This window comes from Dreissena polymorpha, chromosome 15, assembly GCF_020536995.1.
Source record: "Dreissena polymorpha isolate Duluth1 chromosome 15, UMN_Dpol_1.0, whole genome shotgun sequence".
Classification (NCBI taxonomy): Eukaryota; Metazoa; Mollusca; class Bivalvia; order Myida; family Dreissenidae; genus Dreissena; species Dreissena polymorpha.
In genome coordinates this window covers 18687003-18708852 of record NC_068369.1, presented here as the reverse complement: position 1 = coordinate 18708852, position 21850 = coordinate 18687003, and the positions used below count along the sequence as shown (strand labels likewise).

At 38.0% G+C, this 21850-nt stretch overlaps 1 protein-coding gene across 2 annotated transcripts in view; it reads right to left on the bottom strand.

Annotated features, from left to right (window-relative positions):
* Positions 1 to 10806, bottom strand: part of LOC127859995 (protein turtle-like) — a 266899-nt gene extending 256093 nt beyond the window's left edge. Inside the window, exon 1 of one of the 2 annotated variants that reach the window (XM_052397672.1) lies at positions 10548 to 10806. In XM_052397672.1, coding sequence (XP_052253632.1) covers positions 10548 to 10593 — 46 coding nt within the window. In that variant the 5' untranslated portion in view covers positions 10594 to 10806. The remainder of the gene's footprint in view (positions 1 to 10547) is intronic. The other variant, XM_052397671.1, reaches the window with a different exon arrangement.
* Positions 10807 to 21850: the final 11044 nt, after the last annotated feature.

Here is a 21850-nt window from a genome sequence, read left to right as displayed (position 1 = left end):
TATACGGTTAGCAGTCTGCTAGAGACAAGCTGATGGCCATGCCAGTGATAAGGCGTAACTGGTGATATGACCACTGGGTTGCGAAGAATGGCAGTAGTCAGCAGGTGAACGTGGGGCTGGCTACCTCAATGCCACTGCAATCTAGGAAGAAGGAGTTGAAGAGTAAAGACGAAAAGAAAGTGGACAAAGATACGCCCAGCAAGTTCTTTGTGCTATACATACCCAAGTTTGGAACCGATGAGTATCTTGCATCACTCCAAACCCCAGAGGATGTGAGAGCTGCAAGGGCCAAAAGAAAGAAAAGTCTGAATGACAGTGAGCTGTTCGAGCTGATGAAGCCCAAGATGGAGGGGACCATTGAACGCAATAGACAGGAACACGAGGGTGAGGTTTCCTCTTCCCAGAGACACAACTAGGAAGTGGACGGAGATTATAAGCATAACTCCTACGAGCGCAGTGCCTTCGTCTTTGATGACACAGAGGAGGATTATTTTGAGAGACATACAACTGCCATTTTGGCGTATTTTATGCCAGAACATAAATTAGCAACAGCTCTGTTTTTAAATGCTGTAAACCTTAACTTATTGGGGTTTTTTTGGGGAACACCAATGTTCAAAATTTCAAGTTGTTTCAAGCTTGAAATTGTGTTGCAATACCAGTCAGTGCATCCATTAGTGGACATCCCAGCGTTTATTACGCCCAGAAACAGCAGTTGTACGTCCATTTTACAAGTGGTGGAAGTCCCTCAGACATCCAATAGGTAATCCGAATGTATGCTGCTTTTGTATGTTGAACTCTTTTCAATATATCATTGAAAACATCTTTATTAAAAACGTGTAAGTACATGTATTTGTTAGCAAAACAACAACACCTAATTCCCAATTTGAGTCAAAATAACATGATTTTCCCAATCAACTGGGCCCCAGGTACCGTTCCTAAAACTTCTTTGGCTTCTTTTCAGGAATACAAATTTACTTGCTTGGACATTAAAGAAGTAAATAATCTTTTTATATTCAATTTTTTTCTAGATTCAAATGTGTTGAAATATCAGTGTGTGTGTTTTTGTCAAATTTTGGGACAAAATTTGGCCCCATTCTTAATCTTTAAACATAAATATTTTTCCCAATTTATAACCTATAAATAAATCTCAATTTTAGTTAATGCCGCATCTAGCTCTTTAAGTTGAAATCTAGTCCATATTTAATAAAAACATTTTTATTCTCAATTTGTAAGTATTTGTTAGCGAAAAAAACACCACTACGAAATTCCCAATTTTAGTCAGAACAACATGATTTTTCCAATCCAAAGGGCCCCAGCCCAATTCCTTAAACAATTGAAAAAAAACACTGTATATTTTACATTGAAAATATTCAATCATACTCTTTGGAAATAAGCTAAACAAATTCAAAATGAAAACCTGAATACATGTATGCCTGTATCAAAAGTGACATTTATTTGCATAAATGTACACTAATTAAAGTTACTCAAAGCAATAAATAGAAATACTCAGTTTACCAAGTAGAAGACCTTTTATCACCAAATTGACCAAACATAATGCTTTCCCACATTTTGAATAGACTTGAAATTAATCATTTGATGTGTGTCAACCAATAAACCAATTTGCTGTAACCTAGTGACAGATTAGCCCTTTTGTGAGGTATTCACCATCCAACTTTCAACCATTCTAATAGTATTTTTAATTGGACAAATTCTGAAAGGCAATATTCTTTGGGTAATTAGTGGTCATTGCAGTCAGGTACATTCAAGTTTCAGTATTAACATCGAAGGTTAAAAGGTCAAAGCTTTTATACAAATAAGGACACATTAGCAGCAATGTTGCAAGTACCATATCTTGCACTACAATAAATGACTTTCAGATGTTGTCATTGTTGTTTACAACACCTGATAATTATGATTATAAGTTTGAAAAGTGGTCAATCAATGTCAATTCTTGTTAAACCATGTGTTTATCATATGTGGCAAAGCCAAAATTGTTTTCCTGAAGTTTTGGGAGCCCAGATAACATATGCAAAAGTGATTGGCAATTTGTTCAATTATATTATATTAATTGGGAACTAGCATTTTGGAATTCAAAAATAACTTTAAAAATTTCCCTCTGTATCAGTTGCAAGGTTTAAGCACTGAGTAAAAAGTGTACAACATAAAATTAAACTCTAAATTTTAACAAATACATGTATTTCCAGAAACATTATTCATATGGGCATGTAAGTCCATGGCCTTATTTTGATAATAAATTTAATAATCATTCTCACAAAAATTAAACTTGGATTTTTTTCACTTTACATTGTATATTGAAAACCCGCAAAATGGCAGTAGTCTGGTTGAACCAAATAGCACAAAAGACCATGGCAGACTTTCAAATGTCCACTGGGACAGAAGAACATAAACCATGGCCCCAAGAATAGATTCCAATAATCATGCAGACATCCACAGCTGGAAACTGTCTTTTCCCACTTAGTTGTGATTCACTGTCAGATAAAGTTTAATAGAATATTTAAAATGGTATAAAATGGCTAAAAAATGAGCAATACCACGTAACTTCAAAAAAACATATTTTTTGTAATTTATGTATAATTCTGAGAAAAAACTATTTAACAGTTTAATAAGGTCAAATCTGGTAACAGCTTTACATGTCAGGCTTTTTCCGCCATATGCCACGGGTCCGAAATTCGCCCCATTACCAATGCAAATCTGGTTGTTTTTTTCCCAATTGAAAAAAAAATATTCCAAATTTAAAAAAAAAAAAAAAACTTTTTTTTTTTTTTTTTTTTACCTCAAAATATATAAGTTAACCTGATCCGGTGTAGAAAATAGAAAGTGTTGCATAATTAAATTATCTATTGCCTTGAATTTGTTTTAAAAACTGTAAAATATGTTAATGATTATTTAAGACTTTCCTTATTTTCCTAAAAATCCGGCGCTTCGCCAGGCCTTTTCCCCAAATTCAGATTAAAAAACCTGCACTTATCTCACATGTTCATAATACTTTGTAAAATTTTAATAATAAGTTATCAAAATAGTCGTTATTTACCAGTTATCGGCTTCTTTGAAATATAAGAGACACTATTTACATGCGATAATTTTTCCCAATTGAGCCAATTTTGCGAATAATTTTTTTCCCAAAATGGGGGGGTTTCACTACGCGAAATTCCCAAAATTCCAGTGTGGCCTATTCCCAAAATGGAGCGGAAAAAGCCTGCATGTGTCTAAAAGTAGAACAGGGAGCATTTTGAGATATTGAATATTTATTATAGTAATATAAAGATGTACACTTATAAAAAATCCTTCAGTGGCACATTATTCATAAATACAGTGAACTCCCCCTGCTAAGCAATTCCAGTGCTGTTCCTGAACTCTGTTCATAAACTGTTCATGAACAACAAATGAGACCATATGAACACATTGCATTTTTTTATTGGGGTGGTCATGAATTTGTTCAGGAATTGCTCATGAATGTGTTAAAATAATTAGTTTAAGAACTAGGCCTAAGCATTCTCGAGTTATCATCCGGAAACCATTTTACTGTTTTGAGTCACTGCGACCTTGACCTTTGACCTAATGACCTGAAAATCAATAGGGGTCATCTGCCAGTCATGATCAATATACCTATGAAGTTCTATGATCCTAGGCCTAAGCGTTCTTGAGTTATCATCCGGAAACCATTTGGTGGACCGACATGTGCAAAACAATACCCCCTCTTCTTCGAAGGGGGGCATAATAATTAATTAACTTGTTAAAGAACGGTAGTGTTCATGAAGTCTCATTTGTTGTTGATAAATAGTTCAGGAAGTTCTTGATGTTCATGAACAGTCTTTGCAGATTTAGCTGGAGGAGTTGTGAAACTTTTACTTTTCTGCATTGGTAAATTGGGAAAATGCTTAGCAATTGATCTTTGTTTAATAGTGTTTTCCTGGTTTTGATGAATGTCCAATACACATAAATTATGTATGAAAACTGCCAAAACGAAGTCATAAACAACTTTCTTTGATGAGAGATCCTGTATCCTACAATCAGCAATAGCATCTGGTAAAACAGCTACCATCTGACAGGTTACCATTTGTTGGTGTAAGACCCATACACATAAAACAGCCAGCAGACAAATGCATTTTCCCTGTTTTTGGCTGGACTACTGACAGGCAACAAGTTGAGATGTTTCCCATCTAACACCTTTGGAAAATTGCTGGGTCTTTTGATTGTTTTCTTATGAAGCAAGCTACATGATACAGGACACAACTTATATTGTTATTATTCTAGCACTCAACTAAATATTAAAATTGGTACATCAATAACCAAACTATAATATAGAAACAACAAAGAAGGAACTGGGATTTTGAAAATAATTCCTAAAATTCTTTCACCTCTTCTTTTAAACTTTGTCAAAAACATTTCAATAGTTGACATATGCCAACACAGTTTTTCTACGCATACACTTCACATGTATACCAAAAATTCAGTTAACTAAGCCTAATGCTAATGCATTTGTTAGTGTATTATTATATCCATTTGCATCCAAATAATAACTAGACCTATGAAATAGAAATTTGACATGCTCCTTTACAAAAGCTCTGAATTTTTTTTTTAATCCCACATCATATATTTTATTGACCTTTTAACCTTTATTCAACATACCTGTACTTAGGTAAAATGTGGTTCAACTTCATCATCAATATTCCCTTATCTGCAAATGTTGTAGGCAGTGATACTTAGATTATTTGACCCCCTAATTTGTGCCAGATCTGGTAAAATCACTTTTTCGGCGTAAGCTGCATAAGCCAGCTTTTCACCTTAGCCTGACCTTTGTAAGTGTCCAATAAAATTCCAATAAAATTTCCCGCGGCTAGGTACGAATGAATACACTTCATTTATTCCATTGGCTGATTTGAGTATACCACCAGAACATTGGAAACATATCCGCGTCTTTGTAACACTGTTTTACTGTATGAAACAATTTTATCTCGAATGAAAAGGCTTAATAGATAGAACAGTTTTACACTCAATTCTCGACATCAATACAGTTTGTGCGTACACCTTTTATTTTCAGAGTATTACCAGCGCAAGAGCGTTTATACTTAAAAGGCTATGTTCTCATATTTAGTACTTACTTCCTTATTCCTGTCAACATGTTAACATGTAAAAGTATAAAGAGCAATGGAAGCGAGGCCTCACTTTAAAGCATTGCATTTCAACCCGCGAGGTATATCGGGTCAATTCGCGGACATTCAGAGTTTATATACAGGTCATCACCGGAGTTGGCGGCCAGTAAAATAATCGCTATATAATAAAGACCCTATCCGTGAACTAGGTGACCTGGAATTTTCTTTAGACCAGAAATATGTTAAATGAAGATATTCAGCAATATAATTATGGTATGTAAATAATAGATTCTTAATGTGTTTTCAACAATACAATGATAAATATTATTGTTGATAAATTTAACAATAATTATTCGTCCATATTGCCTAATGTACTAAAGTGATATTATGAGCATGTAACAGTTTATAGGTGTCTATCGCAACCGTTGATTATTTTTGATGTTTCTACTTCATATACACTAATATTAATTAATGCAGCATCATCATACTAAAACAATATACCAGAAAGAGAAAAATAATGCATTTGAATATCAACCGTACTTTCGTTTGACAACTGATCATGCGTTTACGAGTTGAACCTAAATTTAGTTTTAGTGCAGATTTGTTCATACGACACAAAGACACGAAATTGTTTTACGGATCATTTCAGCTTACAGGACTGGGTGGGTCACGTAAGAATATCGAATATAAAATATATTTTTATAAACAACTGGTAGCAAGGTGAGTTGCAGATAATTAATCAGTAACCACATTTTAACTAACTATTTTGACCTGTTAATTCTTTTCAGCTCAATTCAACAGTGCAAAATGCCCATAATATCACTTTAAGCATTAGCACGATGATAATTGATACTGTTAATAATCGAATCAAATAGCAATGCCCGACAAACCACTAAAACAGGTTTGTTCGAAGAACGCGCCTATAAATACGGATACTTCTCGTGTGGCCGGTTGACTCATATGTTTAAATTTCACTTCCATTCTTCTTTTGGTTTTCTGTTTTGTATCTATAGGTTTATGACCAGCAATATGTTATAATGTAAAATAAGCCGCGAAAACTCCCCGTAACATCCCGTACTGCGTGTGATGCAGCTAAGAACTGCACAGAAAAAGACATTCGCTATCCTTGATCTCATTCATTAAACTATTTACGCCGTATATCTTTTTTATAGATATTTCTTGTTATTTTATGCTTTCCGGCGGTTTATAGAGAAATATCAGTGAATTAAAACTGATAATTTCACTGTTTCAAACAATGAAAATTATCAGTGAAAATTATCGATAATTTTCACTGTTTATGTTAAATGACGTCATTTTTTTGACGAAATGACGTCATGTTCCCAACGAAATTCTTTAGTTAAACTCTTTAACAATGTATATAAACTGTGAAATAAAGCATAAAATAAAAAGAAAATTTGTTGGATTCGATGGATTATCGATTTTAATTCACTCGTGATCATAGAAAATATATATTTTCACTCGTGGCTGCGCCACTCATGAAAATATTATTTTCTATAATCACTCGTGAATTAAAATCGATAATCCACCGAATCCAAGAAATATCCTCTATATCATAATAATTCATTATGATATTTTGCAATTAATGGTTTTGCACAAATAAGTATTTGAAATATGATTTTTGTGTCTGCAATAGTTGAATTTAATTTCTCAATTTACATGAAAACCTCAATTGGAGTTTGAAACTGTTTAAAGGGATCTTTTCACGGTTTGGTAAATTGACAAATTTCAAAAAAGTTGTTTAAGATTCGCAAATTTTCGGTTTAGTTATGATATTTGTGAGGAAACAGTATTACTTAACATTTGCCATGGTCTAATATAGCCATTATATGAATCTTTTAACGATTTAAAAACCTAAAAATTATAAAGCGTTGCAACGCGAAACAATTGAATAATTTGGAGAGTTCTGTTGTTGTAGTGAAAATTTGTGAAACTACGAAGATTGCTTATATAACGTATATAATAAGCATCTTATGTATGCTTGGCATGATAGCTCAGCTGGCTAATGCGTTTTTACTTCAGGATTCCGGGGGTCACTGGTTCGAGCCCTGCTGCAGGCAACTTGTTTTTCCTTTTTTAAATTTTTTTTTTGATTTTTGACTTGAGCTTTTAAAATTTAATGTTTACATTAATCAATATAAAGCATTTAATGACAAACTTCAAAACATGCCAAAATCTGTGAAAAGGCCCCTTTAATTATTAACCACAACACAACAGAACCAAACAGAAATTTAAATGCTAGCTTCAGGTACATAACCTTGCTGCTTCATTGAGCCAAGAGTTCAATGTTATACAATGCATAACAGAAAACCTGCTAACCAGTAATAGAATTATAATGAAGCCTGCACATTACTTGCTTCCATAAGATGCATTTCCTTTAAAGGGATCTTTTCACGCTTTGGTAAATTGACAAAATTTAAAAAAGTTGTTTCAGATTCGCAAATTTTCGTTTTGGTTATGATATTTGTGAGGAAACAGTAATACTGAACATTTACCATGCTCTAATATAGCCATTATATGCATCTTTTGACGATTTTAAAACCTAAAAATTATAAAGTGTTGCAACGCGAAACGATTGAATAATTTGGAGAGTTCTGTTTTTGTCGTTAAATTTTGTGAAACTACGAAGATTGCTTATATAACGTATAAAATACGTTCAGCATGTGTTCTCGGCGGAATAGCTCAGTAGGTTAAAGCGTTTTTACTTCAGGACTCTGGCAGGACTCCAGGGGTCACTGGTTCGAAACCTGCTCCGGGCAATGTTCTTTTCCTTTTTTTAATTTTATTCTTGATTTTTTACTGGAGCTTTTACGATCCAATGTTTACATTTATCAATATAAAGCATTTAATGAATAAGTTAAAAAAATGCCAAAATCTGTGAAAAGGCCCCTTTAAGATTATGAGATGGGCAAATTTTATATATCATAACAATTTTCTTATAACAGTAAACACCGTTGAAAAATTAAAAAGTAGTATGAGGTAATAGAATTAAAAAGTATAAGATGACCATAATGCAGAAGCTCTTTTAAGTCTTGGATGAACAGATTTAGATTGATGTGCACACCCCAATGGGTTTGATTTTGTTGGCGCATTTTTAAGACAATTTTATGTTTCATGTTCTGAAATGAGTGTGTGTGTGTTTGTTTGTTTTTTTGTTTTTTTTTTGGGGGGGGGGGGCACAATCAACACAGCTCATTGTTTAAACTACATCCTTTTGTCACACTAATAGAGAGTGTTGTTATTAATGGGCAAAAATTGAAATTCGCAGGTATACTTAATGGAAATCTCTTTTTCTGGACCTGCTATGGGAGAATATAACTGTTCTAGACTGGACACCAGAGGATGCAAAGACCACAGTCCACTGAAGAGGTCATTGAATCAGGCTGAATTGTTTTATAACAGATAATTGATGAAAGATATAAAAACAAAGAAATGTGATGTTAATAATGTTATAATAGAGCTTTCCATGCACAGGAAAGTAGATGTTTGGTCAGGGCAAGCAGATTTTGAAAGTACTCGCCAGACCAGACAACTTATTTTGAAAGTTCATCTCAAGCTCTAAGATGGCAGGGCAAACAAAAAATGATTCACTGATTGGAACTTATTGGAATTTACCGCTGTCACAGTGGACTGCTGTCCTTACAGCATCCCATAGTCATTTTCTGGAAAACAAGTTACGCATATTACACAACAAAAATACTTCTTAAAATATTCACCAATAAGATCTTATATCACCTAGCAGGCATGCTGTCTGTGTTCCACATGTTGTTCATGGCATCCCCTAAAAAGACCCTACCAAGTCCTTGATATTTTAATTCAAGTTACACCATTTTGCACTTGATGGCTGGGCAGACTATTGACTGCCAGTGACTTTTATGCTGCTTGAACATCACAAGATGCCATAAAGCAATTAACTAATTTTAAAAGCTGAAGTTGAAACAGCTTGTAAAAACATGATTTAGCAACAGCAGCAGAAATGTATAAAAAAAACAAGAAACCGTCAGAGACGGGTGATGCTCCCCAAAGTTTTTTTTGTCACAATATTGCACTATATATTCAGATAAAAGGAAACGTAATGAGGGCACAGTAGTCGGGGGGGTCAAGAATTTTTTTATAGAAAATTTCAAAGGGCCATAAGTCTGTTAAAAATCATCCGACCAGAACCGGCTGATAATATGCACATCTCCTCTTGGTAGTGAAGCTTCCCATAAAGTTTCATTGAATTCCGGTCATTAGTTGCTGAGAAATAGCAGTGTTTTTTTTCACCATTTTGGGAATGGGGCTGGGTCCCTTTGGATTGGAAAAATTCGCGGCGTTTTGACTAAAATTGGGAAATTAGTGTTGATGTTGTTTTGCCAACAAATGCTTAAAAACTGAGGAAACAAGTGTGTCCAGTATTGTATTTACTAAGGTTGATCTTATATGGATGAAAGATGAACAAAATATCGAGATCTAAAAAAAAAATTATTTTTTTTGAAACCTTCCATTGGGAAAATTTTTAGCTCACATTTTGGGAAAAAAAGATACTTTTTTCCATAAGGAATGGGTCTGCTTACCGGACCCGAATTCAAAAGAAAAAAACACTGAATAGCCCGGACAAAAATTGTGCACGGACGGACAGACAGACGCACACACTGACAGACGAAGCGGCGACTATATGCTCCCCCCAAAACATAAAAAGAATCAGACTGGTGAGGTGAAGATGGTTGGGTAGAAGAGGATTACTAATAGATATGGTTGCCAATTATTGAATAAAACAGCCTTATCCATTAATGCAGAACAATCCTGCAGCATTCCAGAACTTCCTTAGAGCCTGTCACTACAGAATGCTGGATGAGCTTCTCATAAGCTTCTTACAACTTAACAATCAGCACCATTCATTTGACATGAAATCTTTGGGTATTACTATGTGAGGACAAACACAACATACCCTTTGCTCTATACTTTTAGAGTTAACAAGGTTTCACTGAAGCCGTGATGAAAGGAAAACTGCCCCGCCCCCTTGGCTATTAAAGTTATTTAATAAAACATATCATCTAGATTTTCAACTGTATTTTAATTTGTTTGCAATTATTGTTTAATTCCTAAAAATAGACTTGAATGTTCAACAAAATGCATACAACTTCATATAAGTTTATTATTATGCATTTATTAACTGTATTGTTCAGCATCTGTATTTATTTAATGTCAGATGACACTTAATGAAATATAAATAAAAGTTTTAAACGGTGTTGTGATCACCTTTTATCGCTTTTAAAGACTAACTTAATATGGGATACACGACAACATTGCAGTAAATTTCAAAAATAAAAGTAAAAATAAGTCAGTTGAAAAAAGAGATTTTAAAGTTAAATGAAATTTAAGATGAATTATTAAAATTTATTTACAAACGTCTTTTAAATTTAAACCACTCACCTGTTTGTGAATTTGTGCTACGAGTTTTAATGCAAACAGCAGCCATGACTTGCGTGAAATCATGGTCGCCTATCCATGACACATGTTAAAACATAATCCATTACATGAAAAGTTAACGAAACACAACATTTTCATTCCAAACTCTTTACAGACGATTTAATTGATACATAAACTACCTAGCACGCGCTGTAGTATACTTATCCAATGAAAACTCGTAAAAGCTCCAACACACGTAATGTTAGCCAATGAAAACACATCAAAACAATAAAGGGTAAAGTTTATAGTTCAAATTCGGCGTATTGACCTAATTTCGTGTTATCAACCGCATCTTCGAATCAATAATTCGCCTTCTATTTAAGAAGTTTTAAATAAAAGCTTTGCCCATTTGTATAAGAATGTAGATAACGACAATTTTTCATTTGATAGCCCTTCAAGAAACCGTTGTACAGTCTTCGTGTTAATGCGAAATATTGCAAGTATGCTGACTCACTCGTTTTGCGCGGGAAAATTACTGCGTTAAGTTTATTTTTACGAATTTAATAAAGTGTTTTAATCGAAATGTATTGGATTCAACTTGCGCTGTTTAACCTGTTATAATCTGATAAAAAGTGGCGATTGTAAATTTTGATAAACACCATTTACCGTAAATGTGTAACAAGACTTATATAATTAGTACCTTATTACTACTACATGCAACGAAGTGGATTTGATGACCGCCAAGCGATCACAAGGTTACGGGTTCAATCCCCGATATGGGAGCGCTCTCTAAATCTTCTATTAGCTCTAAGTAATAACCCCCGATATGGGAGCGCTCTCTAAATCTTCTATTAGCTCTAAGTAATAATCCCCGATATGGGAGCGCTCTCTAAATCTTCTATTAGCTCTAAGTAATAAAAGTTCTTCTCAATAAACGGACTCGAGAGTGTTTCAATTAGCCTTACGCTCTAGTTGCAGAAATAACATAGTGTGAACAAGTAGTAGAACATTGGGGACGATTGAACTTTACCGGTACGCAACACTTAACATCAAACAGCGTACTCTAACCCTAACCCTTAACACCTAACACATAACAACTAACGCAACACCTTATAATCCTTTTATCCTATATATTTCCTTAGTATCGGGGGCTACCGCCCCGAAACCCCCGCTTTGTCGATAGTGGTAAACAACTGCGTACCGATAAAGTTCAATCTAGCCTCGGTCGTTATGATGGCGGAATATGCGTTGTGATAGAAAATAATATAAGGAGCGAAATCCAGGTTCAACCTTTTCTTCCAATGCATAATATCAACAAAATATAACGGGCGTGACGTCACGACGGGAAAGCCTGCGTGAACGTCACGTTACAAATGGCGCGTTATATGCCAACGTTACGAAATCCCAACATTCTGGGGGCCGCGAAATGCAATACACCATAATAGAATTAATACAAATAATTAAATACATACGCATAACAAAATATAAACACCACTTAATTTGCAACATACTTTACACAATGAAAACGTTCAGTCTATGAAATCAATCACAAGTCTTATAAATGTTTCACTTTTTTTCACTTCACTTCCCGGGGATAAAGTTTTGTATTTGGTCTGCTTGTCAATTTATTTCCAACTCGTATTTTTGCTGATCTCACCAGTCCATCGTTTTCCTTGACCACCTCCTCGACGACAGCTAGCTTCCAGGTACTACGTGGTGTTTCGTCGTGGACTTGCACAACACTACCATCCGAAATACACTGTTCGTTTTTTCCACTGACTGTATGGTGTTCACGTAGCGCTGTGAGATATTCTTTTTTCCACCGATCACGGAAGTGGTCTATCAATGTCTGCTGTAATTTCGCGCGTTTGCGAATATCACTTCCGGTAGCACTAGTAATTTCCAGGTTGCCACTGGTGATGTCACGATATGGTAAAGTGGTCACTCGTCTTCCGTAGAGTAAATGCGCTGGTGTAACGACGTCTTCTCACTCGAACTCGGAACTAACGTATGTGAGAGGTCTGTCGTTGAGGTTCGCTTCGATTTCTACGATGATTGTCTGAAGCATACCAACTGTGATGTAGGAACGTCCCAGTATCTTCTTTAACGTAGTTTTAGTGAGGCCTATCAAACGTTCCCAGAATCCTCCGAACCACGGCGCTCTCTTCGAACCTTTATTGAGAAGATCGTCATGAACTGTCTGAGACAACTGCTGTAGAAGATTGGCTGCTGCTACAAACGTAGTTCCATTTTCAGATACAATAAGATAGGGCAAAGACTTCAGGCTCACAAATCGTCTGAATGCTTGCATGAACGAATCAGCTGTTAAGTCAGGAACTACTTCTAGATGAACTGCACGTGTACTTGCACACGTGAACAGGCATATGTACACTTTGCATTCAGTACCGCTAGAGTCTTTTACACACACAGCGCCGGTGTAATCAACGCCTGTGACAGAAAATGGCGTTGAATCGTGTACACGGTGTTTCATCAATGGCGGTGGATCCGGAGCTGAAAACGGTTTACCTTGAACCTTCTTGAAGGTAGTGCAATTCCGTATGATTGTTTTAACACACTGTCTAATGGTAAGTATCCAGAACCGTTGTCGAAGAAATGTTATCGTCGCACTTGGACCGGAATGTCGAATTTCCCCATGAGCATCTGTCACTATCAGTCTTGTTAAAGGATGTTTCGCAGGCAAAAGAATGGGGAATTTTGTCATCTCATTCAGTGGTGCATTGTGGATACGTCCCCCGCATCTCAAAATGCCGTCTGTGTCAAGGAACAAACGTAACTGTTTCACCAACGATGCTCTTTTACTGGTTCCGGCTTTAAGTTTTGCAATTTCTGTCACGTACGAATTATGTTGACACGTTTTTAACCAGAGGTGTTCGGCGGCATTTATCTCATCTGGTGTCAACGTACTGTGTTGCATTCGCATTTCCGCTTTTCTGCAGCTTTGCACGAATTTTAAAACATACGCAGTAACTCTCAATAACTTCTTGCAGTTACTGAATCTGTGAATGTCAATTACCTCGTGCACCCATATGCTGCTTTGATGTACTGGTTGCGATGGTTCGTGCTGCTCTTCTATCCCTGTCAGGAATGCATGGTTGTAAATACCAGCGTTCGAGTTCCATTTCGGCCGCTGTTCTTCTGCTGTGATCCACTGCGGTCCATTCCACCACATCTTGTTTTTTCTTTATGTTGTTTTGCTGTCACACCCCGTGTTTGTAGGTCAGCAGGGTTTTGGTGGGTTGGGCAGTACCGGTAGTTCCATTGGTAACTTCCGGTTAGCTCATGTATTTCGTTTACTCGGTTTTTCACAAATCGCTGTAATGTCTTGGACTTATCGGATTTTAACCAATGTGACGTGATTTGGCTATCCGACCACAGGAACACATTTTCACATTCTAAAACGGCCTGTAGATGTTTTGTAAGTCTTGCTCCCAGAAGGGCAGCCATAAGTTCTAATTTTGGTAAAGTAATCGACCTCAACGGCGCAACTCGGTTTTTTGCCATAACCAATCTTGAATGCCTCCCTTTAACGATGAACGCTGCCGCTCCATACGACTGCATACTGGCATCCACGAACACGTGAAGCGAGCGACTTACATTTTCGTTAGAGTTATCGTTCTTTTCAGATTTACGGAAGTAGTGTCTGTTTACACGCATCATCAACGCATCATTCAACTCGCCAACTAAACTGTTCCACACATGTTGAACGTCGTCGGGTAATATCGTGTCCCAGCCGAAGTTTTGTCGCCACATGTTTTGAATAAGTATCTTCGCTCGTACTGTCACTGGTGTGAGCAAACCTAACTGGTCATATATTCGTGACGTCTGTCGTAAAATCTCTCGTTTGGTAGCCTTTTATGGTGTCGCTCAGATGGGGGTGGCAGGAAATCCCAAGTCGTCTGCCAACGTGTTCCAATTCATACCCAACACTTTTGTAGTCGGTTTTGAGTCCGAGACGTTTTCTGATTCGGCTAATTTCCGCAACTTGGCACTATTTGATGCCCACGCTCGTAGGTTAAAACCGGCTGTCGACATGAGATCTCGAGCATCTCGGAAATACGAAAGCACTGCTTTTTCGTCTGAAAAGCTTGAGATTATATTGTCCACGTATAGGTCTTTTTTCATTATTTTGTTCGCCCACTTATCACTGTTTTCTTCAAGGTGCTTCTGAAGTGTAGCGTCTAATATAAAAGGCGAGCAAGTGGCACCAAATAAAACTGTCTTGAATCTGTACGTCTGTAGAGGGCTGTTCACGTCAGATGGGTCACTTAACCACAGGAATCTGGTGACGTCTCTGTCACACTCTTGAAGTCCAATGTGTAGAAACGCTTTCTCGATATCGGTACTAGCCGCAAACTCGTTAAGTCGAAACTTGACTAATATGGATGTCAAGTCGTTAAGAGCTGGTGGGTTTGACTGCAGGCAATCATTCAGACTGGGTGACTCTCGGTTTGGGCGGCAACTGCAGTCATACACAATGACACGCAATGGTGTCGTGTCTGAGTCTTTCTTCACGGGATGATGTGTAATGTAATGGACCTGTCTGTTGTTCCTCAACAGTTCTCCTTCCGGTACTTTTTCGATAAAGTCTCTTCTTTCCTGGTCAGCTATAATTTCGCCGTAGCATCTCAATGCACTGGGATCTTTACTCAAACGCTGTATTGTGTTTTCTGTTCTTCTTTGCGTTATTTCTAAGTTTGTAGGTAAAATTGTCGAATTCCTGTTTGCATGATAACCGTGCCTCGTACTTGCCATCTTTGAAAGATATGTGTGTCTTCTGATACTCTTTCATGACACTGACAACTGTTTCATTGCTTTCGTCGGCGGATATACCAAGACTCTCTAGTTTCCAGAACCGATCAATGTCGTTTGAATTTGGCGGCAAAGTCATAACATTCATGACGTCGACTGCACGAGCCTGGGATGGACGCTGATTCACTGGACCTGACAACAAGTATCCTTTCTTAGAGGCCACTGCAGTGGGACCATTTCCACGTATTACTCTGTCTTCCACGATTTGCCAATAGTGATCTGCACCAATCAAAAACGATATTTCAAACACGTCGTCTGTTGTCACCGGATGTGCCAGCTTGAGTTCTCGTAAATATGACAACGAAAGTACTTGCTTCTGTACACTTTTTTGAATAGGAACCGCGATGGTGGGTACAATCAGCACATTCATCTTTATATTATTACCATAGTCTGTCTTAAGGTAAATTCCGCAGTATCCATGTGTCGCACTTCATGACTTCGTTTTCCAAACGAGGCTACCTGAATAATATCACTTCCGGTAGCACTTGTAATTTCCAGGTTGCCACTGGTGATGTCACGATATGGTAAAGTGGTCACTCGTCTTCCGTAGAGTAAATGTGCTGGTGTAACGACGTTTTCTATTTTGTTGATATTATGAATTGCAAGTAAAAGGTTGAATCTGGATTTTGCTCCTTATATAATTTCTTATCACAACGCGTATTCCGCCTACATATTTTGGTGCCGTGACGAAAACCATGACGAAACACAACGATCTAGAAAAGCAACTGAGCCAGCGTCTCGGTTTAAAGAAAATCATTGAGCGATTTATTAAAAAATTGGCAGAAGCGAAAGAAGAAGATGGCATGTTACAATACGAGACTACCGTCGAAGCACTACAGAACAAAGTATGCAGTCTTCAGAGTCTAAACGAGAAGATTCTTTCGCTTACCGACGCCAAATCTACACCGGACGAGATGCTGATATCCGAAGAATACACATTCGACATAGAAGTCAAACTGCGAAAATCCGACAATATCTACTCCAAAAATCTACCAGCAAAGATGCTCAAGTTGTACCAACACAGAGAAGCACACCCACACGATAAGCAGTTCAGAAAGCAGTCCAGAAACGAAAATTCATCGAACAGCTTAAAACTGCCTATTATTCTCCCGCGAACCGTTAACAACGATTTTCTCTCCTCGGGAGCTGATCAAAACAGGAAGCAGCCCGGTTGCACCGTGCACAGCATTCCGGTCGTGAACAACGCCCCCTACCTTGCACAACAACTGCTGACTCAGACGACACCGGCCGCTCGCTTAACCTATAAGTTACCGCGCTACAAATACCACGCCATGGAGAAACATGTGATGTGTGCATCAGCGATAATCCTGCCCAGACCGGATGTGCTTCTGGGAGTGACTTCCCGGCGTGTACAAAAGGGTAATGAAAATACAGAGATACTGAAATCCTTTAACAGTAATGCAATGAATATCCCGTTTACCGAGACTAGTGTGCATAATAACGTCGAAGAGTGTCTTCATTTTACTGTCAAATCTGAAGGAAACGAGCAAAACGCTCAGTCGGTATCTATTTGTGTCGATCGATGTAATGGAATGCAAACGGATAATACAATAGGATATCACGTCGGAAACCAAGAAGACCATCTGTACCAGGCGGTACAAGAGAGTGGTACAGTCGACTTGGGCAGAAACGAAGTGAAGTTCACTTTAGGTGATAACAGTCAGGAAGAGAGCACGATGAGCTCCCCGTTGATTATACCGGACCGCACGATTCCCTGCAGCCAGTGGATGTCGTTCAAAGGCGACAACGAACCGGTCCTCAACAGTGCGCCGGAAGGGGATGAGAGCTGCGACACGTTCCTCAAGCGCCTCCAGCGCTCCAAACTCAAGAGTCCAAATGATTCGTGTATGCCGTGGGGTCATGCGTTTTGCTTCGAGGCATTAGTGGATAAACGCTACAACCGCTGGAAACGACGCCGACGGAAAAAGAACTCTGAGCGCCGACAGCCGGTCGTCATCCCTGGCAGTATCAGCTCTGACGAAAATGACGAAAGAAACGCTGTTATAGAACGAATCATTGACATCATGTATGAACAAATCCACGGGCCCGTTCCGCATACCCCAAACGGATCCAGCACGCGCAATCGCCGAAGCGGGGAAAAGGACAAGGCTACCGCGTTCGACCGGAAGCGAGCGACAGTGGCGCCACCTCGGAAGATATGTGCGCCTGGTCGCACATTGAACAATACAAACAAGAGATACTGCGGATGAACGGGTGCGATCAGCAAAAATTCGTGTTGGAAATAAATTGACAAGTAGACCAATTACAAAACTTTATCCCCTGGAAGTGAATTTAAAATAATGAAACATTTATAACAATTGTGATTGTTGTCATAGACTGAACGTTTTTATGGTGCTATGTATGTTGCAAATTAAGTAGTGTTTATATTTTGTTATGAGTATGTATTTAATTAATTGTATTAATTCTATTATGGTGTATTACATTTTATAGGGAAATATCCGTGATCGGATACTGCTAATTTCACTGTTTCACACAGTGAAAACTAACAGTGAAAATTATCGGTAATTTTCACTGTTCACTGTGAAATGACGTCATTTTTTACGAAATGACATCATTATCCCAGCGAAATTCTTTCGTTAAACTCCTTAACAATGTTTAGAAACGGTGAAAAAAAGCATTAAATAAAAAGAAAATTTGTTGGATTCGGTGGCATATCGATTTTAATTCGCTCGTGCTCATAGAAAATAAATATGATCACTCGTGAATTAAAATCGATAATCCACCGAATCCAACAAATATCGTCTTGATATATAATTGTGATTTTGCCGTTTAAGCGAACTTCTTCTAACCCGCTAATATGCCAAAGCCATATGGAACAATCAGCCACATACATGTATACGGGTTGCGCCACAGGTGGTTAGCGTGTGGCTATGATATTAATTAGTGAGAACATCATTTTTAATGATACATAATCATATTATAACGAAAAATCAACTTTTCTGGGAAAAAAAAGAATTCATTATAAAATATATAGATATTTGATAGTGAATTTTTTTATAGAAAAGTTGATTTTTCGTTATAATATGATTATTTATCATTAAAAATGATGGTTTCACTAATTAATATCATAGCCACACGCAGCAGTCGCTAACAACATGTGTTTTGCGCCGGTCGCCATCACAAATAAATAAAAGAAGTTCGATATTATGCTTAAATTCCTCATCTAATCATTTCATAAAAAGGTGAACAAAAATGCACAAACAAGCGGTGTGTGCTACAAGAAGTCAAGTCAACAAAAACGTGTCGTTGTTGAGAGAACATGTATATGTCTCGCCGACCAAAGCTCTAGAGCGTCTCCCGCCCTTTCTTTTTCTGTCCGAGTGATCCTTCTCATACCTCTTAGTCTGGAGGTGAGGAAGCTTATATTCGTCTTTCCGCTAAACTTCAACCAGTCCAGCTTGGGAAGCCCTGTCAGGAGTTTACACTCCCGTTGGCATCGCTCTCGGGGTTAAAATGGGCAATCTAACAACCAAGCAACGTTAAGAAATCAGCCGTGTGGTAGATGTAATAATTTCATTATATGTTTAATTATGATTGTGTACATTCTGTGAACGCGCATGCACACAACATGCAGATACATAATCGCATATAACTCCTAACAAACAAATTAGTAAGTTGCAAGGTAAGGAAACGAGCAATCATAAATGTATGTGTTTTGAGAAGGCCATTAAAATGTTTGGCGCCTATATCACGGTGCAGAATTAACGGGGTTTTCAGGGGTTTACACACGTGCTGGAAAGAATATAAACACACCGTTAATAACTTCATTTTTGCAAATATCTCAAGTTAAATACATTTGCAAAAATCTTTTGTTAATTAAAGACAGTTTTCTTGCAGTTTGTGCCGGTATCTTAAGACGATTTCTTAAGTTTTTTATATAAATTCTTGAATACGTCAGAAGTCCGTTGATGGACCTCTTCTCGTGTCCACATACGTATCCGCGTCGTTCCGTCCGGTCTTAGACCTTTCCTCGTGTCGACGTTGATACGTATCCGCGTCTTTACCGTCCGTCGATTGACATTTTTCTCGTTTACAAATCCGTATCTGCATCTCTTCCGTTCCGTTATGGAACTTTCCTCGTGTCAACATACGTATCCGAGTCTGTTCCGTCCGTTTGTGGAACTTTCCTCGTGTCCACATACGTATCAACGTCTCTTCCGTCCGTTGATGGACAGTTCCTTGTGTACACATACATGACCGCGTCGTTCCGTCCGTTGATGGACCTTACCTCGTGTCCACATACGTAACCACGTCTCTTCGTCCGTCGATTGACCTTACCTAATGTCGTCATACGTATCCGCGTCTCTTCGTTCGCCCATTCCTCGTATCCACAAACTTATCCGCATCGTTCCGTTCTCCGACAGACCTTTCCTCGTGTCCACATACGTACCCGCGTCTCTTCCGTCCGTTCATGGGCCTTCCTGGCGTCTCTTCCTCCCGTTGATAAATATTTCCATGTGTCCACAAACGTATCCGCGTCGTTCCGTCCGGTGATAGACTTTTCCTCGTGTCCACATACTTATCCGCATCTCTTCCGTCAGTTGATGGACATTTCCATGTGTCCAAATACGTGAACGCTTCTCTTAAAAGACTTTCGTCGGTCAATATGGACCTTTCCTCGAGTTCACATACGAATCCGCGTCATTCCGTCCGGATGGATCTTTTCTCGTGTCAAAATACGTATCCACGTCGTTCCGTTCGGCGATGGACCTTTCCTCGTGTCAACATACGTATCCGCGTCATTCAGTTCGGCGATGAACCTTTCCTCGTGTCCACATATGTCTCCGCGCTCTTTCGTCGGTCAATGGACCGTTCCTCGTGTCGACATAAGTATCCGCGTCGTTCCGTTCGGCGATGGATTTTTCATCGTGTCAGCATATGTATCCGCGTAATTCGGTTCGGCGATGGACCTTTCCTCATGTCAACAAAAGTATCCGCGTCGTTCCGTTCGGCGACGGACATTTCCTCGTTTCCACATACGTATCCGCGTCGTTCCGTTCGGCGATGGATCTTTCCTCGTGTCCACATACGTATCCGCGTCATTCGGATCGGCGATGGACATTTCCTCGTGTCAACATACGTATCCGCGTCGTTCCATTCGGCGATGGACATTTCCTCGTGTCCACATACGTATCCGCGTCGTTCCGTTCGGCGATGGATCTTTCCTCGTGTCGACATAAGTATCCGCGTCGTTCCGTTCGGCGATTGACCTTTCCAGTACACATATCGCGGGATGAATTCTTAAAAGACCGTTTTGTTTTTCCATTTTTGTTTGTTTACATGACAGTTGTGGTAGGTATATAAAACAGTGTCAGTGTAAAACATCTCCCAAGCGATGGGCATCTTAATGTATAGAACAAACTGTAAGAAAAAGGAACAACAATAGCAACAACATAATATGAGATTGTATCATCCCATATTTCAACAACAATATCAACAACATGTTATAATATTCTACTATCTCATGATTTGCACAAAGTATTCTTTAGTTACTCTTTAATTCTTAGATTCGTGTACTTCGGCTGAATTGTGGACCGTAGCCAGGGTTTTTGAAAAAGGGGTGCGAGTTTTCCCATCGGCGATTGTTATTGAGCAACTAAGTTGCGAAGCGGGTATGTGCGAGAGGGGATGTCCCCCTCCTGCAATCGGGGGGTTTGGAGGTCATCCCCCTAGAAAACTTTAAAGCGGGTATATACGATTTTTATATGTGCTGAATTGTAAAATATTGATACAAATATGTTATAATAACACACACTATGCAAGAAAAATGATACATTTAAGACGAATTTCATAAAATACAGCAAATACAAATTAGCGCCCCGAGCCGATTGTGACGAAGATAATTCGTAATTATTTTCCTACAATAACCGATGCATTCGTCTTTTTTGTAAGTGTTCATGTGTCGTATGAATCGATATCGCTGCAGAAATTTCAAATGAACCGTTAAACTAAATTTAGATTCACATCGTACATGCATGATATACATGCTGGCGAATTCGGCTGTACAGCCTTTTTCGATTTCAGAATTAAATATCTGGCTTATTTAGCATTTTTCGACACATGTTCTTCTTAACTTTTATTTTAGTTTATATTGAAATATATGTATAATAAGTTTTTTACACATTTTATATTTATTACTAAATATTTGACAAGATCGTATATACCCGCTTTAAAAATGAAACGTAAAATCCTGCATTCTGGTGAGTGTTTACCCCGGTATCTGTATTTAGAGACTGAAGTTATAGAGCATTTTTATGAAATTTCACTTTCATTAAAGATACTCAGTGACTGATCGACATGAATATGATATAACATACATGTATTCCCCAATACCGTTTTTCATTAACCACCTTTTTCTATCAGTCAATGAAATACATTAATTATTTTAAACGGAGTTTAACCCGACAATAGTTTGCGCGCACACACTTTGTTTACATATGCACAAACACATTTAT